The sequence below is a fragment of the Choloepus didactylus genome, chromosome 25, assembly GCF_015220235.1.
Source record: "Choloepus didactylus isolate mChoDid1 chromosome 25, mChoDid1.pri, whole genome shotgun sequence".
NCBI classification, from domain to species: domain Eukaryota; kingdom Metazoa; phylum Chordata; class Mammalia; order Pilosa; family Megalonychidae; genus Choloepus; species Choloepus didactylus.
The window spans coordinates 2,604,720-2,630,575 of record NC_051331.1 but is presented as its reverse complement, the minus strand read 5'-3'; the positions used below and the strand labels follow the sequence as shown (position 1 = coordinate 2,630,575).

The window sequence follows — 25,856 nt, the reverse complement described above, 5'->3', positions numbered from 1 at the left end:
TTGGGCCCCGGCGCGCGTGGTGCACGCCGGGAGATGTAGTTTCTACCTCCCTGGCGCGGTTGCCCAGGGTAACGGCGGCCTCCGGCCTCCGCGCCGGGCCGAGTGTGGCGGCGACTACCATGGCTGGACAGCGAGGATGGAGGTATGCGGGCCCCGCGGGCGGGCTTTGCTCTCGGGCTCTGGAGAGCGGCGGCGGGGAGAGGAGGGGCGCGCCCGGGGGCGGGGTTCGGCGGGCGGGCGGCAGCGGGGCGCCCCCGTGCCTCAGTTTCCCCGCCTGCGGCCCCTCGGGAGTCAGCCAGGATGGTCTGAGGGGCGCCCGGGTTTGCTTTCTTTATTTTTGACAACTTTATTGCAGGATAATTTCCATACTGTAAAATTCACCCACTTAAAAGTACACAATTGAGGGGTTTGGGGTAAATTTACCAAGTTGGGGGGCCATCGCCACAATCCGGCTTTGGAATCTTCACGTCACCCGCCCCGCGGCGGTCCCCGCTGCCACCCCCAGCCCCTGGCCGCCCCCGATCTGCTTTGTCCCTGAGGATTTGCCTGTTCTGGTTATTTCATGTACGTGGAATTAGCACGATCATTTGAATGTGGCTTCTTTAGCAGCATACGGTGTTTGAAATTTATTCACGTTGTTGCGTGTGTCGGTACTTACTCATTTTTATGAATCTGTCATCCATTCCCCAGCTGATGATCGCATTTGGGTGGTTTCCCCTCTGTTTCTTATGAACAGTAGTTATTAGGAACATTTGTGTGCAAGTCTTTGGGGTGGACGTCACTTTTCATTTCTCTGGAGCAGATACCTATGAGCGGAATTGCTGGGTCATATGGTAACCCCGGGCTTAGCTGTTTGAGGATCTGCTGGACTTGTCCAAAGTGGCAGCTGCACTGTTTCATGTTCCCCCCAGCGGAGTGTGCAGGGGTCCAGTATTTCCACATCCCCGTCAGCACAGACTGCTCTCTGGCTTTTTGACTCTAGCCACCTTTGCAGGTGTGCAGCCGTATCTCCTTGCGGTTTTGATTTGCTTTTCCCTGAGAGTTAGTGACGTTGACCATCTTTTCAGGTGCTCGTTGGCCATTCGCATATCATTTTTTGGTGAGATATCTGCTCTTATCTTTTGCCCGTTGGTTCATGTTGAAGCCTGGGGAAATGTTCTGGAGAACCAGATGCCGGAAAGCCTGGCCTGGTGGGATCCTGAACCTCAGCTACAGCTGGTAATAAAGAGAGATGTTGGCGTGCTTCCAGAACCCACAGCCAACCACTGTGCCGGGGGCCTCTCCTTCTCTACCATCTTCTAGCTAAAAATGAGCCCACCATGCGGGTGGCCCAAACACTGCTGTTACTACCCTCCCACTTTACTGCATGCTCACTCCATGGCCACTCAGAACTTGTTTTAATTCCTTTGTTCCTTATAAAAATCCTGCAAGGGTGATAGCCATTTTTCCCCTTTTATAGATGAGGGCTCAGAGGCATACAGCAGGTAAGTAACTTGCCCAGTGTCACTTGCCCAGTGTCACACAAACTAGGAAGTAGCAACTGTTTCTGTCAGGTGTGGTTTTCCATTTACTGATCTCTGCAGGTGGCCAGACTTGGATGGTTTGTTAAGTTGGGGACGAGCAAGCAAACAAGTTCACAAGTAACATAATAATAAAGTAATAACTATACTAATGATAATTCATTCTTGTACCAAATCTTAAGCATTAGGTTATATACTTTTCCTCGTGTAAGTCATTTGAGCTCAGCTTTGAACACAGTATAAAATATAGGGTTGCCAGATTTAGTAAGTAAAACTACAGGACACCCCGTAGAACTTGAATTCCTTGTATGTTTACAATACCGCTTAAATAATTTTTTTTGGTATGAAAATATTTGGAACACACTTAGTTTTCAGTATAAAAAGGTTTGGGGCCTACTTAGACTAAAATGTTATTCATTGTTTATCTGAAGTTCAAATTCTACCGAGCATTCTTATTGAAGTTGGCAACCCTAAAAAGAGCATTTTCCAAGTGAACAGGGAAGGGCTTTCAGCTTTCACTGCGATGTTTATTTTCTTTTTACAAGTAACCTGTGCCTGAGTTAAAACATTTATTTAATGGCTGCCCGGTGTTCATTTGTCTGCTTGTGTTGTCTGGGTTTCAGCAGCTCTCGTGGACGGCTTTGGGTTTTGGGTGAGGACACGCACGGCTGCCTTGAATTCCCTTGAACATACCTCTCTCTGCGCTTTTGAGAGTATAAACGTAGCTAAAGGCCTAGCTATGGAACCGATGAGCAAAAGGGTCTGTGCAGTCCACATTTTGATGGCTTTTGCACCCCACAGAAGGGGCCGCAGCAGACACACACCCACTCACACTGCTGTTTTTCCTCTTTGTAAGTCTTTAGAATCTCTCAGAGCCTTTGTGACTCTGCTGCCGGGCCGTGCGTCTTCTCTCGGGGACACGTGGGAACTCTGAGGGGCTGACAGAGGTGATCCCCAGAAAAACAGGCCCCCGCATGCCCACATGACGAATCGCAAACTTCACGGTGGGGCTGTCTCAGTCTGTGGGGCCACCATAACCAAGTCTCTGAACCGAGCAACTTCAAACCACGGCTATGTATCATCTTGCCGCTCTGGCCTCACTTTGGCCTCTGCCCCCACCTTCGCGCAGCCGTCCTCTGTGTCTCGGTCGGTGTCCTCGTTCCCTTGTGCTGTAAGCACTGCAGGCCTGTAGGGTCCGTGCCGCCTCCCCCAGGTGGGCCACATCTTAGCTCATCCTGTCTTCAGAGACCCTGTCTCCAGTCAGCTCCCATCCCAGGACCAGGGCTCAGGACTTGAACATGTCTTTTTGGACAACACAGTCCACCCCTTACTGGGGTGGGGGGAGATGCTGTCTGTCTCCGTAGGCTCCCCTCAGGCCGTGGTTCTCACACTTGAAGTGAAGTAAGGTTTTCTGGGGAGCGTATTGCACGTCCAGACTGTGTTTGTGTAGCTGTGGGGGAAAGCGCTGAGGCCTCTGGGACGAGGGAGAGGCCCTGCCTGGGGTGTGGCGGGAAGTGGGGCCGAGTCAGCCTGGAGTAACCGCCGAGGCCTGAAGCCCACCCGGGCATGTGGTCTTGGGGCTGGGACCGGAGGCTGGGATTTGGCTCTGCTCCTTGCCAGCTGGGCGATTGGGGGTGACGGGAACCTACAAAGCCCCCATCTCTATCGCCTCTTCTGTGACAGGGGTGACGGGAACTGACTCCTAGGGGTGCTGGCAGGGAGAGACTAGATGATCGATATAAACGAGCTCTGGGCCAAGGGCTGGGCCTCCTGTGGAGTTCCAGGGGTGTCCGCCGCCATGTGAGCTCAAGGCGAAGGGGGCTGAGACCCCCCGGGCTGTGGAGGGAGCTGCTGAGGGAGCTGAGGGCCCCTTTGCATGACAGACATTCTCACTGTGTGTTGTCGTTCTTCCCTCTCTCTCCAGAACAAGAAAAGCCAGCAGGCCCGGGCATGATCTTTTCCGCAATTTCAGTGATTTCAGCGACTTTTCCTCCGAAGATTCAAGACTGGAGGAAATCAGAAATGCAGGCATCAGTCGACGTCTTCTCAGTACGACACCCGGTCCAAGCAGATTTCTGAAGAGAAACCAGACGAGGGCCAGGAACCGCTCACTCCCAGGAGAGAGTCCCGTGCTGGGGAGCAGGCCCGGGCTGTCCTCGGGCTGGCCCCCGACCCCGGCCTCCAAAATCAGGGCCGAGGCCGTGCTCACGAGGCTGGCTCGCATAGAGAGTAAAATCCTGGGCCGCAGAACGCACATGGACTTGTCTGCCTCAGATTCGGGCCCGGAGACCCCCGAGGCCAGCCCTCCCGGGGCAGCAGATGAGACCCCCCGGAGCAGCACAGGGGACGTCCCCTCCCAGAAACAGGCCTGGGAGCTTCCGGTCCCCAAGAGCAGAGGACCGGACGGGAAGGGCAGCAGGTTCCTAAAGAAGAAAGAAACGCCCGTTGCAAACATCTCCCCCACCACACATTTTGAGAAAGAGAGGAATTTTCCATTGCCCAAACAGAAAGAACCTACTAGAACATTTGATTCCCCAGACAGTGACGAAGAGGAAATGAAAGTGCTGCTGGGAAGCTTGATGGAATCTTCTAGAGAAAAAGAAGCCGACACAAATCAGCGTGAGAGAGAACAAACGGAACGCTTCTTGGTGAGGTTTTATTTGTGAATTTTTTAACAAAGCCCCTGGCTTGGCTGCCTTATGTCAAAGCACCAGTGGCTGTTTGTGGCTGCCGTCATCCGGAAGGCATTTGGGAAAGGGTTTGTCGTGGGAAGGGCGTGTTCCGTTTCAATCAATAATTAGGAATTATTATCCATTCCTTTCTATGCCTGAATAATATTGACCTGTGCATGTAGACGCCATTTGTTTCTCCATCACCTGGTGATGGACCCTCGGGTGGCACCCACCTCCTGGCCTTGTGAATGACGTGAAGGCGAACCCCGGGGTCCGAGCATTTGTCCGACTCCCTGCTCCCCATTCCTCCCGGCTTCTCCCTGGCAGTGGGGTGGCCGGGTTGTATGCTCATTGCACATTTAACTTTTTGAGGAACTTCCAACTGTTTCCCACGGTGGTTGTACCTTTCTGCATTCCCGCTAGACATACACAGGGCTCCAATTTCTCACCTCCTTCGGCACTTTTATTTTCCATTTTTTTTTTTTTTGGTTGTAGCCGCCCCGGCGGTGGGCGAGAAGCGGCAGGAAGGCTGCCTTAAGGGGGAATCTCCTCTTGTTTGTCGTGATGCAATTGGAGGGCTGGGTGCTGAAACTAGGAGGCTGGGGGGCCCAACTTCGATGGTGTGTGATTAGCACCCCGTATCTGACAGAAAAGCGTCACTGCCTGTTGTTGGGGGAGTGTTTCCCAGTCCCAGCATGATGCCATCTAAAGGCTGCACCTCAGCTTCTAGAAATGAGGGGAGGGGAGAGGGCTGAAACTGTGAGCCGAGGCCTGGGCTCCCACTCCCCACCAGCGCCCCCCTGTTGCGGGGTACGGCTTCACTGTCGGATTCAGTCATTGTTCACTTCTCTGATTTCTGCAGAAGGAGGAGCCGGTCGCAGCTCAACCCAGCGTCGTCTCCCTGCCCAGCGAGGAACTTTCCAGCCCAAGGCCGTTCAGGACCCCACACCCGGCAGCGCTGCCTTCAGCAGACGGGACCCTGGGTGGTGCTGGCTCCAGGACCCCTTCCCCATCCACTCACAGCTTCAATGGCTCGGCCTCCGTCGTGGGCGCCTGGTCCACACAGGGCCGTGCCACGCCGGTGTCCTCCCCCGGACTGAGTGACAGCCTCAATGGTAACCGCAAGCTCCAGCGGAGTCCATGTCCCGGGCCGGGGGGTGCAGGCTGTCCCCGGATCCTGGGCCCGGTGGTCTCACGTGGTTTCCACCGGGAATGAATGGTGGCCACGTCCACCTTCCGTCTGCTCTGCCTCCTTTGCTGGGGGTAGGGGCAGGGCAGACGGTTATCCGTCTTGGAAATCTCTGTCGAGTAACCTCACCAGTTAAGGAGCCATAGCCTGGGAAAGAAAGAAAAAAAAAAAAAAAAACAACCTACCCAGGGCCACAAATAACAAAAAGGCAGATCAGTGTTTCCTTCTGTAAGGGAGAAATTTGCCTCCTTTGTAGAGTCATGAAAGGAGACCTAACTCTCTAATCAGTCACAAGGAAATACTCGTATTTTTCCAACATTGTGACTGCTCCGTTGTCTTAACAGAGTAAGAAAAAGAAATGAGATTGTTTGCAGGCAGCAGCTGTTCCCCTTGGGGACACCGTGCAATCAAATTGCAATTAAATTGCAATTAAATAACCGGGCGCCAGACACCGCCGTGTGCCTGGCTCTGGGAGGTGTTGTCAGGGCTATGGGAGGCACACCCAGGTCCCCTGCACTCCAGGGGCTGGACAGATGGACAGGAGACCGGGCACGCCCCTCTAAGGGCACACGCTGATTTTACGGACCGACCCAGGGGGCGTCCTGGGTGCGCACCAGGCTCAAGAAACCCCTGAGCCCCTCCGTGCCCACCATCGCCAGCCACTGCGGCTTCCCTGGCCTGGCTGTGATCCGAGGCCCGGGGGCTGTGAGCCGAGTCTCCCCTGCCTGTCCCTACATCCCCTCCCATAATTCACGGATGAGGACCCCGGCTTGTCATGGAGGGACAGAGCCAGGACAAGCACCAGGCTCTGGGGTCCTGCCGTCTGTCCGCCCTGCCACTCGGCCGCCACTCTGGGCCTGGAGGGGTCTCACCCGCCCAGCCCCCAGTGCTCCCTCATCATGGCTGTGAGGGGACACGTGGCCTGGTGCCTCCGAGTCCAGCTTTGGGTCGAGGCCGTGGCCTGTCTCTTCCTCACTGTGCCGCCTCAGGCTCTCCGGGCTTCGCCAGGGCCAGTCGGGACATTGTCCTGAGACTTCAGGGACGTGGTCACCCAAGACCCCTGGGCCGGCCGGGCTCACAGTTAGCATGTCAGGGTTGCCCGATGGGACGGCAACGCCATCCTGGTCCTCCCCAGCCAGGGGCACCCCCTGCCCTGGCTGCCCGAGGTGGCCTGAGAGCCTCTGTCCCCTGAAGCGGCGTCCCTCCGTGGGACTTCACGCCTGCCTGCCACGTGCAGTTACGTGGATGTGGCAATGTACCTGGTGGAGGAGCCCTGGGCCTGACTGTCATCGAGTCAGCAGAAACCAGGACGGGCCCCAGAATCCCGCAGAGGCTCCCCAAATCCTGGTTTGCTGGTACACCCCCTGACTGGGGGGGGACACCAGGGTGACCATTTACCAACACTTCTGTGCCTTTAAAGTTGCTTCCGGAGAAGACTCGGGCTCCCCAGCCCCACTGCCCATTTGACGAATAAAGTTTTATCGGCACGCAGCCACGCCCACTCATCTTAGCTCAGAGGTCACGTGGGCACAGAGATGGTCATTTTTATGCCTGGCCTCTTACGGGATTTCCCGACCCCTGGCGAGACCCCTGGGCAAGCTTTTGAGGACAGGGCATGCGTTTTCTCCTCCATCTTTAACTTGTCACCCTAGCCCAGCACCTGTGATGTTGGGGTGCCTTTCAGGGCGTAAATCAGTGAGTAACTGTCACACCGATTCTTTAATTGCAGATTTCAGAGTAAACCTTTTCTCCCTCGAAGACTTGCATCCAGCCACCGGTGAGAACTCAGAGCCGGAACAGCAGGTAAGTCCAGCTGACGACCCCGTGCAGTTCGTGATGGGGAATCGGGGCCACTGTGGTGCCTCAGCCAGGGCAGCCGGCTCAGCCGCGGGCATCTCTGCTGCCAGGGGCCGTACAGCGGTGTCCGATGGACATTTTTGGTGCCACGACCAGGGGGTGCTTTGTTCATCGGGTGGGTGGAGGCTGGGGGTGCAGCGCGACACCCTCCCGGGCCTGGAACACCCCTGTGTTAGAGAAGGACGCGGCTCACGCCGTCGAGAATGCCGCCGGCCCCGACGTACGTGACGACACTGCAGAGCGAGGGGATTTAGTGGGCAGTGAAAGCCGTTGTCTGTTTCAGGAGGAAATTGCTCGGCAGGGGAAGCCGGCTCACCCAGGCTCACGGGAAGAAGCACCTGCCAGGCCGGGGGTGCCGGGCCAGGCCCAGGCAGCGAGCTCAGAGGTTGCAGCAAAGGCCGCCTCCCCAGCCAGCGAAAGGGGTCCCCCCACTGAGAGCGACGTCTCGGAGCTCCTGAGCGGACAGACAGCCTCCTTCAGCCAGGGGAGCACGTCCAGCAGGAGGGCGGCATCTGGGGACCCCATGGCGAGCACCGCGAGCTCAGCGTATTCCGAAGATTTTGAAGGGTCGCAGAGTCCGACGGCCTCCGAGCCAGTGGGCCACTCCGAGGCGCCTCCTGACAGAGCCCTGGAAGCCTGGTCTGAATTCTCTTCAAGCCTGAAAAGAGACCTCCCCGCTCTGCCACCCCAGCGTAGCAGGAAGTGGGGTCCGGAAGTCACGAGGGTGATCGTGAAGGAAACAGCCGTGCAGACCCTCGATCCCGCCTTCAGCTACCAGTGGACGAGCGGTGAGTGTGGCCCACGTGGGCCGTGGGGGCACCGCGGGAACCCGAGGGAGAGCCAGGGGCAGCTGCGTGGGTGATTCCAGTATCTTCCTGGCTCTGAAGCACTCGTGAAGTTTTAGACTCACCGGCGAGGGCAGCAGTTCTCAGCCAGGGGTGATACAGCCCCCAGGGGACATCGGCTATATCCAGAGACATTTTGACTGTCATAACTGGGGGGTGGGAGGGTCTGCTCCTGGCAGCTGGTGGGCAGAGTCCAGGGAGGCGGCTCAACCCCCTATAATGCCCAGGAAGCTGCAGAGAACGACCCCAGCCCGGAGGGGAGCCGTGCTCTCTGCAGCCGAGGACACCCGGATGGGGGAAATGAGAAGAGCCGCATGTGGCCCAGTGGCTCCTCCAGCTGGGGATGGCACCCAGCAAGATGCCCAGATCTCCGACCAAGCTGTGTATGTCCGGAGAGCACGGAACCTTCCAGGCTCCCAGAGGCAGGGTAAAAAGCCCGGCCCTCCCCTCCGTCCTCCACGCCTGCCTCCGCCGGCCCCCGGAGTCCAGCGCCCCTGGGGCCTTCAGAGCTGCCCCTCGGTGCCGTCGACGGTCAGAACACTCCGGTCCTTCTTTGGAGTTGGTGCAACCCCTTAGGCCTCCCCATCCTGGTTCTCCCTAAAATAAAGCGAGAGGCCCCTCGAGCTGGAAGACCAGAGCTGGGAACCAGAGAAGCTACTGGAAAGCCACACGAGGGCGGCGTAAGTGGTGCCTGCTTCCCCGGGATGCTAAAATCCAGACATGCCCAGTGTAGACAGAGCAGCTTGTGGGATGTCACCGACGCTCTAATTTCCATTTGATCGTTTCGAGCAAACCAAACCATCCCGCTGTCGGGGCCTTGTGATGATGGGGAGAGGCACTTCCTGTTGGATGTGTGTCCCCAGAGGTGGCTGATCGGATCTGCATGGCACAGTGCTGGAAAGTGTTAAACTCCTTTTGAAACCAGGTTTTGTGACTCAGGAGCCCCCGTACCCCCTTTCCACACCCTCCACGGCCTTTCTGATAACAGGGGATGTCGGTGAACTTAAAGAGGAGCTTTCACGAGACACCGTGATGCTGATTTCCTGCCCTTGGCCTGGCAGGGCAAGGAGAAAAAAGGCAAAAGACAGCACGAATAATCCGGCCCGGGAGACCCCGAGGTCCACACGTGCCCTGGTGGGAGAGAGAGAGAGGCCAGGGCAGGGCGCAGGGGTCCTGGTGAACTCGCTCTCTGCTCATGTCCAGTCTCCAGCCCACGGGGCCCCCGAGGGCTGTTCCAACCACTTAGTCCTCCTCAGTGCTGGAGGAGGGTGCCAAGAAAACCCGGGAGAAGATGGGTGCAGCTGGCTTTGTTTTTTTTTAAGCCACAAGCATTTATCGTCCTACTGTTTCCAGGGGTCAGGTACGGGCAAGGGGCTGGTCTGGGTGCTTCCGGCTTGGGGTGCCGTTCCCAGAATGGCTCCCTGGACTGCAGACCACGTGGGGGTCTCTCCTCGGCCTCTGGTGGGGTCTCAGCCCCACGCGGCCTGCTCCGAGGGCCACACTCCAGCCCCCTGCCGCGTCCCGCTGGTCTTGAGTCACTGAATGCAACTCACTCTGCAAGGGGCTCCCACCTAGTCGCACCTCAGAGAACCTGTGGATATATTTTACAGCCATCACACAGAGAGCAGAGCAGAGTTCAAATTCAAAGCAATCCTGGTGCCTAGCTAAGACAGACGGACACACACGGCGACATCGGACGCTCGTCCCACTCTCCCACTCTCCTCGTCCCCCAGATGCCGCTTTCAGGAAGAACTCGAAAGACCAAGGGGATCAAAAAGCAAAAATAGGGCCTTCAGGTTCAGCGAGGAAAAGAGCGGGTCCGTTTAGCGCTCGGTGTCACGTCTGCTGATGAGAAAGCCCCTGCCTGTGTCCTGCCCGCTGACCCGACCCCACTCTCCTTGTCCACACAACAGCGGCCGGCGTGGCGGCCCTCGGCCCAGGCCTGGGAGGCACCTACGTGGACCCCACCCCCATCGCCAGTCACGTCATCAGCGCAGACGCCATTGAAGGTAAGAGCCTGGTGCAGTGGCACCCTGAGTGTGGGTCCCAGGAGCCATGGGAAGGAGACGATGGCCTCAGTTTCTAGGAATGCCCAGTGACAGCAAGAGTGTCTGGGAAGCTTCCAGCTATCTCGCGAAGTGAACCAGTGCCAGAGCAGACGGGAAGCTCTCCACCTCACAAGGTCCCCGCTGTACCTGGTTACCAGGGGCCCGGGGTTTTCCCCCGTGAACACGGGGCCTGCACTTAGCACCGGCCACAGAGTGTGGCCGAGGCTGCTGGGGTCGGGGGGCACGGGGAGCACCCAGCCTCAGAGCAGGGCATCCTGAAGGCCTCCTGGAGTTTCAACTCTGCCCAAGTGCCCGCGGAGCCACTGAAGGAAGGTGACACACGAGGAGGGGTTTGTCTAGAACCTACCATATTTTCCCCGACATTCGCTGAGTAAGGTTTCTTCTAATAGCGCGGGTATTAAAACACTGACAGGCGGAACGTTGACTTCGGTTTTGTTGACCTTGATGACACTTGGCAGCTTTTCCCGTTCCTGTTGGTGACGGGCGTTTGTCACAGCCGCACGGTTCTGGTGCCAGTTTTCTAGGCCTCCATCTCCATGCGGGACGGCGAGGCGCTCGCTCTCCTTTCCGACGGGGAGCTGAGCTCAAGTCACACGCAGCTCAGCAGGAAGCAGGTCCTTTACTACTGACTAGAGACAGGACAGAGGAGGCTTTTACAGTTTCTGGAGAGTACTGGGTCTTTCCGGAAACATCCCGACATTGCCCAGCACAGGCACTTGCGCTTGTGGGTCAGCGTGGCTCCATCGTCCCTGGTGTGGGGTGTCCATGCCCCGTTGGGGGGCACCAGGGTGGGTGCCCCGAGTGACACGGTCGCCCCGCAGCCCTGACCGCCTACAGCCCGGCCGCCCTCGCCCTGAACGAGCTGCTGAGGCAGCAGCTGAGCCTGACGCAGGGGTTCGTGGAGGCCAGTCGGCAGCTGCACGGCTCCGTCCTGCGGGCCCTGGACGAGGACGCCTTCCACTACCACACCCTGGAGGAGGCCAAGGAGGTGACGTGGCCCGGGCTGCACGGGGAGGTGCGGGGGAGGCGCCCCGGCCTGAGGGCTGCCTTCCGTCCTTGCGGCGGGGGCCCCGTTCCTCCAGGCACCAGGGCAGGAGCGCGGACGTCCGCGAGGGGCCTGTCCGCTTTCTGGTGTGCACAGAGGGCCCGCTGTCCACGGTGGGCGTGGGCCATCGCAGCCCGAGGGATGCTTTGCAATTCTCCCTTCCCTCCTTTCCCCAGATTTAAGTCTTGACTGATCACGAGCACACACGCTTCCTTTGCAAAAACCTCACTGCAGAACCGCAGGACTTAGAAAGTCCCCCACAATCTCTCAGATAACTGGGGACAGCTCACTGCGACATCCTTCCGTGTTTTCCCCATGCCACACACGGACGCATCCGGCAGAAACCCTCCCTCCTGGGCAGGGCGGTGTGCTGCCATGCCCTGCTCTGCAAAGAGGTTTCCTCCCTCACTTTATCTGAACACTTCAGGAGGCGTGTCTGAAAAATGGGGACCTTAGAAATCAATAATCCTGTAGTATTAAAAATACCAACACCAGGTCCGTTTGCTCAAGAGCATGGATTATGTGGTGTTTGCTCTCTGCTTGCCCAAGTGCCGCCCTCCCCGCTCGTGTCCTCACAGCACCCACAGTCCGCGCCCCGAGCTCCTGACCTGGAGGCCAAAGAGTGCCATGGTCCCCGAGGCTGCGGGGTCTGACCCTTCGGGAACCACCAGGCTCCAGGCCCCCCAGCCCTCTGCTTTGTTCCCTCACACTGTTTGCTGGAGCCCACGAGGCACCCGCCCCAGTTCTCCAGTAGACCCCCCGTGGGCACACATTGGGCAAGACCCAGGGTCTGACCCAGGTCCGGGGCGCCCCTCCTCCGCCCAGCACCCACCCTGACTCTCATGGTCACTGTCAGCAAGGTGGGCAGCTGCTGGGGACGGGCTGTCCTGTGTCCCACCCTCACCTGACGCTCTGCCCTCCTCGCCCCACAGTACATCAGGCGCCACAGGCCGGCGGCGCTGACGCTGGAGGACGCCCTGGAGCAGGTGCGGGAGGAGCCCTGAGGCCACCAGGTGAGGCCCCCCCCAGCTCCCACCCCATGGCCGTGTCATGCGGGGGCAGGGCAGGGCCATGCTCGGCGATTCTCACTGATGGACAGATGGGTGGGTGGGCCGACCCTCAGCCCCCATCTTCTCAGCAGCCAAGTGCGGGTTGAGTGAGCCGTGCCTGCACCCCAAGTCCTCAGGTCCGGCACGTGCAGACGGTCAGTCCCCGGGGGAGACCCCAAAGGCCGAGCTCCATGAAGCTGCTCCCCCAGGCCAGGGCCTGGCTTCCCAAGTCCCAAGAGACAAGGCATAAGTCACCCATTTACTGATGGGGAAACTGAGGTCCAGAGCCCTCCTGGGCTGAAACAAGCTGACACCAACTCCACACCGTCTGCGGGACGCGCCTCCTCCCCGGGCCGAGCACACGGCTGATGGAAACTCAGAGACAGGTCTTGGAAAAAAGTCTTTATTTGAAGGCAAAACAGTCAAATCCACAAGAGAACAGTTAACAGCATGTGGCGACATGTCCTGAATCAGACACGTTTGAACAATTCACAGCTACGGGATCTAGAACAAAACCAAATCTATGTCACTGCAACAGGCTGAAAAGTTGGAGAGGATTTTGCATCCCACTGAAAAGAACTTTTGAAAATGTTCCTGTACAAACGCAGCACCGTGCCAGCCGCCCGTCCCGGCTGGCAGCTGCCCGGGGGCTTCGGCAGCGGCGGCTCTCCCCAGGGCCTCACCTCCCTTTGGGGTGGGGTGGGGGCACCGGTGGAGTGAGCGGGCAGGTGGGTTCTCCATGCGTGGGTCCGACGCGGGTTCTGGCACCAGGGGCTGGCGAGGGGCTTCTCTGGGTGGGAGTGCAGCAGAGGCACTGAGGACGTGAGATTCTTGGGGGGCCCTCTCCACCTGCAGCTGCTGCCTCCCCAGGACGGGGTCTTCCTACAGACGGCAAGTGGCTAAGAACTGAGGAAAAACAGCAACGTGTGCAACTAAAAGAACCAAACCGAGGGCCCAAGTCTCTCACTGGAGCTCGACTTCCAGTTACATCATGGGGGATGGTTTCAGCTCGACAGCGTTTTTCCGAAACTAAACCATTTGAAGTAAAAATGAAAGCCCTGTTTTAACTTTGCAAATCAAAAAAGGTTTTGTTTTTCTGTTTCCAGATTGCTAACAGGAACAAGGCCCGGCCTCCGTCGTCATCTCCGTGCAGCCGCTCGGCTGGGACTGGGCTGATGCCCACCTGCCCACTGAGGTGAGAGGAGGCACAGATCCCGCTCCAGGGAGAGGCAAATGGCTGTTCCTTCTGATGCCAGGTGTCCTTTGGGGCCTCACGCACCTGGCTTCGCTGTGGAGGAGAGCGGGGTTGTGGGCTGCAGTAGTTGCAGTGTCCTTTTTGCGTGAGTGTCTACACCACAGGTCGGTCTGCGGGCACAGCCTGGTTGAGGCCCGTGTCCACTTCCACCTCTTCCCACGTGCCCCGGAGAAGTCGTCGGGCTGAGAGCCGAGTGTGAGGGAGATCGGGAGCTCGGCTGGCACCGGGCCAGAAGGTTCTGGCAGCTGGCTGCCCGCATGGCCCGCAGCCCTACTTGCACTCGTCCCTGGCCTTCATGCGGGCGATGAAGGAGTAGCTCTTGTTCCTGCGGTAGTTCTCGTAGGGGTCGTCCAGGGCCACGCCCACGCCCTTGTACTGGTCCCACTTGTCCCGCACATCCCCCCCCTTGATGGGGTCCTGGATCCCCTGCTCCTTCACGCCGAGGCCGCCGGATCCGCTCCACCCTTGGAGAGAGACGAGGCGCCGGTTACAACCTGCTGAGGCAGCAGAAACGGGGTGCACCTGCCCTGAAACAGCTACCGGGGACACTGGGGGTCCGGGAAGCCAAGTGACCTCCAGACTGACGTGGCAGCGCGGGCACGGCTGGCAGAGGCCCGAGGCTCGGCACTGAGACTTTCTGGCGATAAACCAGGACTTCCTGTGGCCCCAACCCGGACGCATCAGGAGTGACGCCCTGTCCCAGACCCCGGGGGCCTTACCCATCTTCACCAGCATCTGATGTCCTTTGTTTTCTTCTCCGAGTCTCGAGTCGGGGATGGGTGGTGCTGAATTAGAACCCAGACCGGCCGAGGAACTAAAATTAAGACAGGTTACGTTTTTTTAAAAACCAACAGATGCATTTATTGGGAGATCGTTAGAGTGTTACAGCGGGTAGCGGGCGTCAGCGTCGGTGTCCGGGGCAGACACACAGGCCTCTGGGTTCCGGCATCCTCTGACAGCCTCTTCGTTGGACAGATCGGGGGGGTCCCTACAAGGAGGCGCCCCTGGGGCAAAGGGCAGGGCACGTCCACCCCCAGGGGGTCGGGACGCACGGGGCTGGCCACTGCTGGGGCCCCACAGGCACTGGGGAGGGGTGCCTGTCACCCCACGAGGGCCAGCGGCCTGGACGCCGCCACTGGGTCTTCTAAGGACAAACGTTTAAACCTTCACGGTGAAGCGCCGGCAGCTCCGGCTCTCCCCGTAGACCGCCCAGTGGCTCCGACAGAGGCTTACGGGGGGCTGGGGCTCCGCGACCGGGACCGGCGTCTCCTCCCCGGGGAGTAGGACTTGGAGCGGGAGCGGGAGCGGGAGCGGCTCCGCGAGGAGTGGGACGGGCTGCGGCTCCTGCGGAGAGAGCGCAGGTCAGGGGTTGGGGGTCAGGGCCGGGTCCTGCCGTGTGGCCCCCCTCGGCCCGCCGGGCCGCCCTACCTGGAGCGGGAGCGTGAGTAGGAGCGGGAGCAGGAGCGGGAGCGCGAGCGCGAGTAGGAGCCGGACGACTTGGAGGACCTGGAGTTGGAGCGAGAGGACGAGCGCCCCCGGCTCTTGGACCGGCTCCGGGACCGCGAGGGTGCGCTGCGGAGAGATGGGCCGTGAGCCGGGCCGGGGCCAACGCGGTGCTGTCCCCCGAGCCCGTGGGCCCCGCCTGGGGTGGCCGCTCACCTGTTCCTCTTTTCCTGGCCCTTCCTCCGCCGGGCCCGCATCTTCGCCCGGAAGAACTCGTACAGGCCGTTCTGCTCCCAGCCCTCGCTGCAAGACACACGCGTCCCCGTGAGTGACCTCCCGCGGGCTGTGCAGACGATGCCAGGACTTCCCAAGCCCGGGGCTGGGACCCCCTACTCTGTCATCGGCCCAGGACGCCCACAGCCCGGGCACAGGGCACCGGCAAAGCCAGACAGTGGCTCGCAGACCCAGGCCTTTAGCACACAGCTCTGCTGCACCAAGAGGGGCCTGAACCCCCCACCCGCTGTGCCGTTTTCAGCTGTGGGCAGTCGGTGACTGAATGTGCCAAACCCGAGACCCTCTCTCATTCTGCCCATTCTCAATTAAACAGCCCCCCCCCCCCCCCCGGGCTGTGCCATTTCTGTGCTGCGTCCTGCCGGGCCTGTCACCCATGAGCACGCAGAGGGGCCCCAACCCAGGAGCTGCCCCTGCAGCCTAGTGACAGGCTCAGCCCCCTGCGCCCCGTGTTCAGATGCCCCTCCCTCCCCCCTGAGCAGCCGCACCTGTTCCTGGGCCTGTCGTGGGATGGGGGGCTGTAAAAGGCTTCCACGGCGGCCAGCAGCCTCTCGCTGGGGGGCATGGGGGGCGGGAGGCGGATGTCCTTCGGGTCCAGCGGCTTGTACTCGTGGTCCTCCAGCTGGAGGGGACACGGCTGTCACTCGCTCGCCCCTTCCTGGGAGGTGCCCCCTCCCCCCAGCTCCGGCCACCCCAGAGCCCGGCTAAGCTCCTGCTTCTTTTCCAAGCAATCACTGTCACCGGACCCTGGATGAGGGGGCTCCGAGGGCCAGGACGGACGGACACTGAGCACCGGGCATCCGAGGCCTGGCCCAGGCTGCTCCAGGTTCCCACTGGGCGACCAACTCGCCGCAGCGGGAAAGAGCCGCAGCCCCGGGACTGTCCACGACAGCACAGTGTCAGGGGCACAAACCTGGCAGCCACCCACCAGCGGGACCCCGGTCGCTTGGGGGTGCCCCCATTACCTTCACAAGGGGGGCCATGAGCCCCGCAGGCAGGTCAAAGTAGGGCACGTTGGGGACCAGGCTGGGGTCGTCGTGGTTGATGTGGGGGGGGCCCTGCCGCCGCATGTGGGGGGGCTGCCCATTGAAGCCGTGGGGCGGAGGACCAAAGTCGGGGTGCTGGGGCCCCCCCCAGGGCGGGTGCTCATTGATCCCAGGGTGAGGCATACGGTGGCCGGGGTGGTGGTGCGGGGGCCCCATCTCTGCAAGACAGACACGTGGCTCAGACCGGGTGGGCGCCCAAGTGTGTGCAGCCCCCCAGCTCCCGTCACACCTGCCCCACCTGACACATGGAGCCACGGGGGGCTGGAGACAGAGCCTGCGGCCAAGGACAGATGGGACAGACAAACCCACGCCCACACCCGTGAGCTATGTGGGCCCAGGAGCCCCTCTTCCTTCTAAAGCCTCCTGGGGCTTGGCTGGAAGACGGGGCACCCGGCCCCACTTGTGGGCCTGAGGCCATCCTCCCCACCCCGCCCCACCCACAACTGCTGACCCTCGACCCCGAGGGTGCCCCGTGTCCGGGCTGGGGGCTCACCCGCGGGGAAGTCGCCCTGGGGGTAGTCGAAGCGGTGGGGGTAGGGCGGCCGCTCGAAGGGGTGCCGCGGGGGGAAGTCGTCCTGCATGAAGCGCGGCGGGAAGCGGTTGAAGTTGTGGGGGTGCGGCGGCTGGCTGAACTGCGGGTGCTGCTGGTGGGGCGGGAAGGGCCCGCGGAAGTGGGGGGGCCGCTGCATGCGGAAGGGGGGCTCGCGCTGGCCCCCACCCCAGGGCGGCTGCTCGTGCTGCCCGCTCCAGGGGCCCTCGAACTGGCTGTTCCAGCTGGGGTCGGGCTGCCCGCTCCAGGGGCCCTCGCGCTGCCCGTTCCAGCCGGGGTCCCCACGCTGCTCGCTCCACATGCCCTCGTGGCTGCTGTTCCAGGGCGGGCAGTGCGGCGGGCCCCCCTGGTGGTGCGGGTAGGGGGGCTGCTCAGGAGGCTGCAAGGCAGGGATGGGGGTCAGCCCCATGGGCCAGAGCGTCCACAGCCCCGCAACCCCCGCCAACCAGCCCACCCAGGCACCCCCAGAGGCCCTGTCCTCGCCGACAGCCCTTGGCTGCCGTCTCCCGCCTGCCACACGTTCTCTCTCCGAGGGCAGTCTACAGGTCTGCGCCCCCAGATCAACGGTCACTCTCGAATCCCCGCCTTGGTCTGCTTCCCGGGGCCCCACTGTAGGACGAGCCCCGCTTTCTGCTACCTCGGGCAGCCAAGCCAGGCCCCCACCCCCCAGTCTCCTGAGCAAGGCCTGAGAGCCGGACTCTTAAACACAAGCAACTGTTTCAAAATGGGGAAAAGGCCCGCATGCCAAACCCGACAGAGCCATGGGCCGCATCCATCCCAGCCCCGGCCACTGGCGCAGGAGCAATGCCTCTGGGTGCAGTCGGCCCTGGGTCCCTGTGGGGCGCCCCATCTCTGTGAAGAGCCGTGGGGTGCGAGTGAGCCTTCTGGGAGGACAGGTCTGATCTTTTGTGAAGTTCAACCTCTTGCGCTGAAGCGGGAGTTAGGCGGGGACCCCAAGCTGTGTCCCCTACATGTGCTGCCTGGAGGTCTCTGCTCTGGGGAAGACCTGCCGGCCAAGGCCACCAAGGGGGCAAGCTCAGGGCTCCTGGCCCTGCTACGCCAGCTGAGCTGCCCCAGCCTAGAAGCTTCCAGCCCCAGGGAACGTGGAGGGTGGCACCCAGCACCTCACCCACCGACAACACTCATGGTGGCTCACGGGTGACGTTTCTGAAAAGCCCAAACAATCCCAGCGCCACTGTAATGTCATGCACGTGCACCCTCCGGGGTTCCCTGCTAGCTGCTCCGGGCCCGCCGACGGGGGTTCAGGGTACCTGCTGCTGGCCCCAGGGGGCAACGGGGTGGGGCTGCTCAAACCAGGGTGGCTTGTTCGGGGGGATCTGCTCGTGGGGCCCGGGGCCCCGGGGGCCGGCGGCAGCAGGGTCCTGGACCCCTCCCGAGGCGTCGTACTCTGAAGAGCCGGGCATCTGGATGGGGGGCTTGCTGTCGTCTGCAAGGGGCCACAGAGAAGTCAGAAAGGGCCGGAGGCAGAGGGCACAGCCACCACCCAGAGCCACCAAAGACCTCCGCTCTGACGAGGACAGCCGCTTCCCCCCGAGAAGGGAAGGGGGAGTCTGACGCCCGAGACACACCGTCCTCTCTGAACGCTCTGGCACACGCATGTACTCCCTTGGGCAAGCTTTTATCGTGGGTAAGTCTCATTAAACGCTTGTCCCACATCTAGTTGAATAACTTTCTGAATAAAAACCATCCCGTTTTAGTAACCAGTTCTCTAATGTCATCCTCGTGTTCCTGGAACACAGCCTACTTAGTTACAACCTAAGGCCTTTACGGAGGTTTTGTGCGGTTTTGCTCCTTAACAGTCCTTACTGTTTCTGCACCTTTTTTTGGGAGCGATGCTGGCTCCTTGCCCGGTTTGAGAAAAAGACTCTGACTTCATAAAACGTCATGAGGCGACTGGCTCTTGGCCGTCGCTACCCCCCCCAGGATGGTTTGTGTGCGAGAGCATCTGGTTTGCCTAAGGTTTTTGATTCCATCCTGTCAAGTCCAGGGACCTGGTGCCCACAGAGCTGCTCTTGGGGAGCCTGTGCCCAGCGGGGACCACTCACCGGGCTGGGTGGTGGGCGGGATAGCCGGGGCGGGGGCCGGCGCCGGGGGCGGTGCAGCGGGGGGCGGCGCGGCCTTGACTTCCGCTTCCAGCGGGGGCAGCTGGATGTGCTGCTGCTGCTGCTGCTGGGCCAGGCTGCTGACAAACTCCTCGTGCTGGGCCTTGAGCGTCTGGATCTGCTGCTGGAAGGCCAGCTGCACGGGCTGCGCCGCCGCCGAGTGCTCGCTGATCAGCGTCGCCTGCAGGGGGTGGGGGGCGTCCATCAGGGCACAGGCCTGGCAGTGAGGAGCCGCCCGAGACGGGCTGTGTCTACACCGTCCCTGCCCCATCACCCAGCCCCCGGGGCCTCCCCTTCCTTGTCTGTGAAGCGGGCAGCAACAGGGGCCGCTCGGAGGCCCAGGGAGGGTCCAGTGGAACCGCACGGAGGGGGGCTGGTGCACGGCAGTCCCGTGGGCACCACTGCCACTGTCAAAGCGAGAGAGAAATATGGGAGAGAACTGTTTCTGTGTCACGAAAACCAACAAGCGATACCCGGATAGCTCTGACCCGAGAGTTAAACTCTCCGTGCGGGGTTGGCAAGGACAGTCACGGGGGGAAAAAGCATCCAGCTTCCGACCTCGCCGAGGAGGGCGGGAAAGTGAGGTGCCCTAAAGGAGAGTCCGGCCTCTCCTGGAGCAGCCGCTGCCTCAGGGGCCCGGGGGGACCCTGGCGAGCCCTCCCGAGACCCTGCAGGACGTGCCCAAGGAGCTATTCCAGCTATGGCAGCGGCCAGGAGCCGAGAGACCCGTGCCCTCCTCGCGAAGCGTGGCAGGTACACACCACAGCGAGAGCACCAGGGTGGACGAGGGGCCCGGAATAGTCTGCTTCCCCATCCCAAAGCCCACCTGGGAGCAGGACCCGAGCACAGGCCGAGCAGTGACAATCCAGCCCGGCCCGGCCCGGCCTGGCGCACAGACACACACCTGGTACTGGCCAAGCCCCAGGGCTGGGCTCTGCAGCTGCTGGATGATGGAGTCGTCGAAGTAGCCGTTCTTCTCCCAGAGCTGCAGGAGCTGCACGCGGGGGAGAGGCGGGGGTCAGCAGGGGCAGGAGGTGCCCCTGCCTGGCCACCCGACCCCCACGGCCCGCCCGCGCACCCGGGCGATCTTCTGCTGCTTGTCCTCCTCCACGGCCAGGAAGCTGGTGCAGTAGATGGGCACCACCACCTTCTGCAGGGCGGCCAGCAGCTCCCGTGCCTGCTTGCGCTGGCTGTGAGGGAGAGAGCTTCCGGGCGTCAGGGCCCTGCACGGGACCCGGCCACGCACCTATTACTATCACAGCTCCAGCCATGGCCCCCGCTGCCTGCTCAGGGACAGGCCCCCACCGGTCAGGCCAAGGATCCTCACCCTGGTCTCCACCCCTCCCGGGGGGCACGAAGGGGCAGGGACCGAGCGTGGCCTCCAGAGCCCGGCGTGCGCACGGGGGCCCGATGGGGCAGCTCTGGGGGGCACCACCCCCATCCCTGCCATAGGCTCCCAGCACAGACCCAGCCTCGGGCCCGTCATCTGGCATCAAGGTGCCGAGCCTGCGGCTCATGGGGCGGGCAGCCTGTCCCCACCCTCCCGGGGCGGCTCAGGGGCACCCTGGGTGTCAGCAGGTGGCTGCGCAGCTGGGGCAGGATCTGCTGCTAAACCGCGGCCTCTCACCTGGGGGGTGCAGTGAGGGGAGCCAAGAGGAGAGTAGGTCCTCTGGGCCAGGAGGTGGCCAGGAAGGGGGGACAGTGCAGGTGGGAAGTGTGAGTGCCCCGGGCTCCCAGAAAGAGCAGAGAGGAGCAGGGCGGCCGGCAGGACCAGCAGGGAGGGAAGGAGCCGAGAGGCTGCTCGCGGCTCAAGAAAAGAGAAACGAGGGAATGCTGCAGAGTGGGGCGGCCGGGTAACAGGAGCTGGGGCACGGAGGCCCAAAGCCCCCGAGGTGGCAGAAGCCAGGGCCAGGGAGGGGAGCCGGTGGAGGAGCAGCAGACGGCCTCCCCTCGGGGTGCTGAGCCAGGCCGCCCTGCTCGCACAGGAGCCGACCCCAGCTGCCCTGACCGCCTCCCAGCTCCTCTCATCCACCTCTGGCACTACAGCCAGGCAGAAAGCCACACTGCCTGACCTCTGGAAGGCAGGGGCCAAGTGGTCTCATGGCGGGGCCAGTGGTCCCAGAGAGCCCCGAGCAGAAGGGGGACCCCGGGGCAGGGAGGAGCAGAGCAGAACTGCAAGGTGCAGCAGACCCAGGGGCCCAGGGGGGTGGCCCCAGGGAGGTCACCGGCATCACAAGTGGGACGAGGACCAGGGAAGAGGTCGAGGAGAGAGGGATGCAGACGGCGTGGGGGCTGGGGAGGGGCACTGAGGACAGGCGCACCCCAGACCCTCCAGCGGGGTCTCTGGACACACATCCCCGGTCCCGGGACAAGCCGAGCCGAGCAGCTGAGCGCAGAGCAGCCAGGCAGACGGACAGAGCAAGGCGAGCGAGGGGAAGCGCAGCGTCCAGGTGCGCGGGCCTCGCGGGGGAGGCGGGGGCACTCACCAGTGGTGCAGCACGTCGTTGATCAGGTAGATGAGGTGCAGCCGCAGCTCGAAGTGCGCCGTGTCGGCCGTGATGCGGTTGCGCAGGTGGCCGGCCATCAGCTCGCAGTGCGGCGGGGACTTGGCGTTGCTGAACATCCAGTTCTTCCCAGCCTGCGGGACCGGGCGTGCGGGGTGAGCGGGGCTGGGCTCGGGGCCACGTCACGGCTGCCCCCGCGGGGCCCGCCCGGCCTCGCCCGCCCTCACCGAGATGGCGTCCTTGGTGCACGTGTCGATGATGGGCTGCAGCAGGTTGTCGAACTCGTCCATGTCCAGCTGCGTCTCCTCCAGGAGCTTCTGCATCTGCTGCTCCACCGCGTGGGCCACGGCCGCTGTCACCTGCTCCTGGGGTCAGACGAGCCGAGGCTGGAGAGGGCGGAGGGGGCCCCCCCACCGCGTCACGGGTGCCCCCACCAGAGGGTGCCCGGGGGCCCAGAGCCCGGGCGACCATGTCACTAAGACAGGAACCGTCCCTGGTGCACAGCATCAGGGCCCTGGGTGAACGCACCGCCAGGCTCTCGGTTCCAGTTTGCAAGCAGGAAAACGGAGGGGCTGGGGGGTGAGGGTGCCTCAGAGCCTCTCCATGGCGCCGGCTCAGGGCTGGGGGGCGGGCGGAAGGGGGCGGCCCTGGTACCTGGCGGAGCACCAGCAGCTGCTGCTCCTGCTGCTGCAGGTTCCACTGGCTCTGCTGGATGAGCTCGTCCATGGATGGGGCCCCCTGGGCGGGTGGGATGGCGGCGGCGGGGGCCAGCGGGGCCTGGGGCAGGGGCGGCAGGGCGGCGGGTGGCTCCAGCTCAGGGGCCTGCTGCTTGCAGAGGACTGGCGGAGGGGAAAGGCGTCCCCGTGAGGCGGCGGGGTCCAGCTGTCCTCACGGCAGCCCCTGGCAGCCTGAGGCCGAGGGGACACCCCACCACCGTCCTCGAGAGGCCCCTGCCTCGGGGGTGGCCGCCCTCCCCGGGGCCGGGCCTTCTTGTGTCCGCCCAGCACAGCCCCCGACTGCTGTCCTCTCCAGCCCAGACCCCGCAAGCCCACCAGTCCCCACCCTCCCCACACTCATGCCTCAACCACGATGACCCCAGCCTTGGTGCTGCTGTGGGGGGCAGAATCTCCCCAGAGCCCCCCCATTCGTGGGACATGGAAGCCACAGCAGTCCTGCACGGGGGCCCCGAGAGCGCACACACCCGCCGCCTCCCCGCACCCCCCTCTTCCTCCTGCCAAGCAACCCTGCCCGCGGCTCCTGCACCCAGGGGCAGCAGGTGGGACGGGAGGGGAGGTCTCTGGGGAAGGGGCCCCTGCCCGTGAACAGGCCCTGGCCAGGCCGGTCCTCCTGGCTGCCTCATCCAGGCCGGCGGGAGCCCAGAGGCTCCCCCAGAAGGAGCTGGCCTCAGGGCAAAGCCAAAGTGAGGGCACAGGGGAGCAGGCGGGCAGGCCGGTGGGTGGCCCCACTTGGGGTCCAGCATCACCCGCTGGGTTTGAGCAGCTCTAATTCGGGCACCCAGTGGGCCGAGCCCCCCTGCCCTCCCCAGGACACCGATGTGGGAAACGGCTGCGTCTGTTTGTTGGTCTCTCTTGTTTCTTCAGCTTCTCTCTCTGCTGGCTCCTCCCCAGCAGCACCTAACGTCATCCATGCAGAGTCTCCCGGCCTTACAAATGCCACCCCACGCCCCCGTTGCGACCACCCCTCTTGCCACGGCTCCTGTCCGGGGCTTCACCTCCCCTTCACTCCCCCGCCAGCCCACGGCCGGCCCTTCCCCACACCCCCCAGGGGAGCTGTGCATGGCCCCGAGGCATCACCCAGCTGCTCCCCCGTGCCTGGCCCTGAGCCCCCCACAGCCACGCTGCTGCCCCACGCGCGGGCCCTGGGCTGGACAAGTGCAGACAGATTTCAGCACTTAGGACACTCTGCCGCTACATTTTTACTGTAGACTATATAAATTCTCAGTCACACTAGATCAGAAACTTTTAAAAGCAAAAACTGAGGCTGCACGGTTTGCCAAGTGCCGGTTTGAAACAGGCCTCAGGCACAAAGCCCCTCAAAGCACAGGGGAGGGTCAGCCCCACCACCCAGCCCCACCCCGAACACCTCCCACCAAACTATCAGGACCAACTTCTACCCCCTCAGCCACCAGCCCCCCCACACGTGTCCTCACCTCCAGGAGGCCTCTGTCCCCGGGCTGCAGCCACCTTGAGCCGCCAGCACCCCCACCCAGCCGGGCCCCTCCACAGGCGCTTTCCTCCGCCAGGAAACCTTTTCCACCCCCATTCTTCACCCAGCTAACTCAGGTGTGTCCTTTAGGTGCAAGCCCGATTTCTGCCCCTCCAGGGTGGGAGGTGGGGTGTGCTCACTCCAGGCAAAGCAACTCTTACCACAGGAGGCCCAAGCCAGGGCCCTGTCCAAGGCCCCTCCTTATCCTGCACCCCTCTCCCCTCTTCGACATCCGAATATCTGACTAGTGATCAGATTCACTGAGTCTATCCCTCAAATCCCACTGCCCGACACCACCTGCCCCATCCGTGTACCGGGACTGAACCCCCTGACTTAATTCAGAAACTACCACCTCCTACCTGAGCAATGGCCCGTTCCGTGCCGGCAGCCTCGTTCCTCACTGCCCCCCCCCCGCCTCCACCCGCCCCGGTCTGTCCTCCACACTGGTGACCGGATAACGGGCCACACACCCCCAGCCCCGTCACCCCCCTTGCCTGACACTCTCTCATGGCTTTCCACAGCCCAGAGCAGAGGTTTTACAGCTGGAGAGCTGGGGCTAAGGACCACCGCTCCAGAAACAGGCACACAAAGAAAACATTCTGCCTGTGACTTCAAGCAGCTGAATCCTGTACCCCCACCTCAAATGAAAACGGGAACTGGACAAAACCTGGGTGGAGGAAGAGAACCCAGACTTTCTCCTGGTACCTTGTGCCCCAGTTCGAACCGTCCCCACACACCCACAGTCTAGGCTCCACGCTGGGTCTCTCCGGATCCCTCAGCACACCCTGCTTGTTGGAGCCACTGCACCTCGGAGGGGGCTGTCACCGCTGTCTGCCTCACCAATCCCGCCAGACACCTGCGCACTCGCACTCGGGGCATGACGATCACTTTGTCTGGACGAGGTCTGCTGGCCTTCGGGGACCCTGGGGTCCCGGGAGCACTCACTTTCCAATACTCATCTATTTGGCAACCCCCTACTTGCTTATTCGGTGTCTCTAAAGGCTGGAAATTTGCAACTGAAGGAGAAATACGTAGATCCTGTTCTCAACAAGCTCACCTCCTGGTGACTACCTATCCATCCCTTACTCGAGGCCAGCTGGGTCTCCCCAACCCCACCTTCAGCTCGGAGTGCAGGACCAGACACCCCAGTGCCCAGCTCAGAGGATGTCCATAAACGCTCGCCAAGACCACAAACCCAGGAAAATAATCTATTCTTTTTTGTCTGAGCTCCTACAAGCATTTGAAATTCACAGAAGTCTACTGGATGCTAAGAGAACAGGGAAGGGTCTGCGTGGGTCGCAGCCGGGCCTCTACCATTTCCTTTCCGGGAACCACCGACCAAGTCACTCCCTCCCGCTGACCCCGGTCGCCACGTCTGCAAAACACCACAGGCCCTCCTGGTCCCGAGCCCGGGAGGAGGATCGATCACCTCGCTCCCCGTTCAGCGCTGCCCCCGCAGCCGCTGGGCTCGGGCCCCGGGAACGGCGCGGGGATCCGGGCGGGCGAGCCAGGAGAAGGCGGTTTGCGGCAGCGCCCGGACTGGAATCCGGGAGGGGAATCGCGCGAGGGGGCGGCCCGAGGGCCGGAGGGGACTCACGCTGCTGCTGCTCCAGCGCCAGCTTGCACTTGTAGTAACTGTAGAACTCGCCCCCGAACAGAAACGAGAACTTCGGGTTGTCCTTCTGCTTCTCCATCGTCATCTTCTCAAACTCGGGCCCGTTGCGAGCCACGAACTGGGCCAGCTTGTCGATGACATTCCGCAGCTCCTGGTCTGCGGGGAGGAGACGAGGCCACGCGGGGCGTCAGCGGGGGCCGCCCGGCCCGGGCGCCCGCAGCCCCGACCCCCGATCGCTCCCCGGCCGGGGTCCCTGGAGCCGAGCCCCGGCGCGGCCGCCCTCGTACGGGTCCCGATCGGGGCCACGCGCGCGCGCGCGCCGGGAACGCAGGGTCCGGCGGGAGAGGCCGCGGGCGAGCCCGGGCGGCCGAGCCCGCCCCCTCGCAGGACCGAGGCCCCCGGGAGGCGGGGTGGGGCCGACGGGGGGCTCCCGAGGGAGGAAACGGCACCCGAGCCGACCCGGGCCTCACCGTCGGGCGGCAGCGGCATCTCCATGGCTCGGCGCGGGGAGCGTCCTCCGGCGCCTCACGGTCGCCCACCAGCGCCGTCGGCGGAAG

General features: G+C 62.3%; 2 protein-coding genes across 5 annotated transcripts; one reads left to right on the top strand and one right to left on the bottom strand.

The window, feature by feature from the left end:
* The first annotated feature begins 44 nt into the window (after positions 1-44).
* Positions 45-15,564, top strand: C25H19orf44 (chromosome 25 C19orf44 homolog). The gene is made up of 9 exons (XM_037818139.1): positions 45-142; positions 3,445-4,168; positions 5,055-5,307; positions 7,111-7,184; positions 7,522-8,026; positions 9,997-10,092; positions 10,974-11,140; positions 12,130-12,210; positions 13,353-15,564. The coding sequence occupies exons 1-8, from the start codon at positions 120-122 to the stop codon at positions 12,199-12,201; spliced, it is 1,914 nt and encodes a 637-aa protein (XP_037674067.1). The 5' UTR covers positions 45-119; the 3' UTR covers positions 12,202-12,210; positions 13,353-15,564.
* On the bottom strand, positions 12,636-25,856 carry LOC119520341 (calcium homeostasis endoplasmic reticulum protein). Of its 4 annotated transcripts, none has more exons than XM_037818137.1 (17): positions 25,770-25,794; positions 25,282-25,455; positions 22,113-22,297; positions 21,686-21,823; positions 21,441-21,592; positions 20,033-20,177; positions 19,859-19,948; positions 18,898-19,135; positions 18,103-18,278; positions 16,775-17,210; positions 16,201-16,439; positions 15,724-15,857; positions 15,161-15,247; positions 14,930-15,073; positions 14,735-14,845; positions 14,221-14,315; positions 13,772-13,965 (listed from the first exon to the last, which is right to left on the bottom strand). In XM_037818137.1, the coding sequence occupies exons 1-17, from the start codon at positions 25,792-25,794 to the stop codon at positions 13,772-13,774; spliced, it is 2,763 nt and encodes a 920-aa protein (XP_037674065.1). The 4 variants fall into 4 exon arrangements, with proteins under 4 accessions (XP_037674063.1, XP_037674064.1, XP_037674065.1 ...); XM_037818138.1 differs by having other exon boundaries at positions 20,033-20,144; XM_037818135.1 differs by having other exon boundaries at positions 12,636-14,315; positions 25,770-25,856.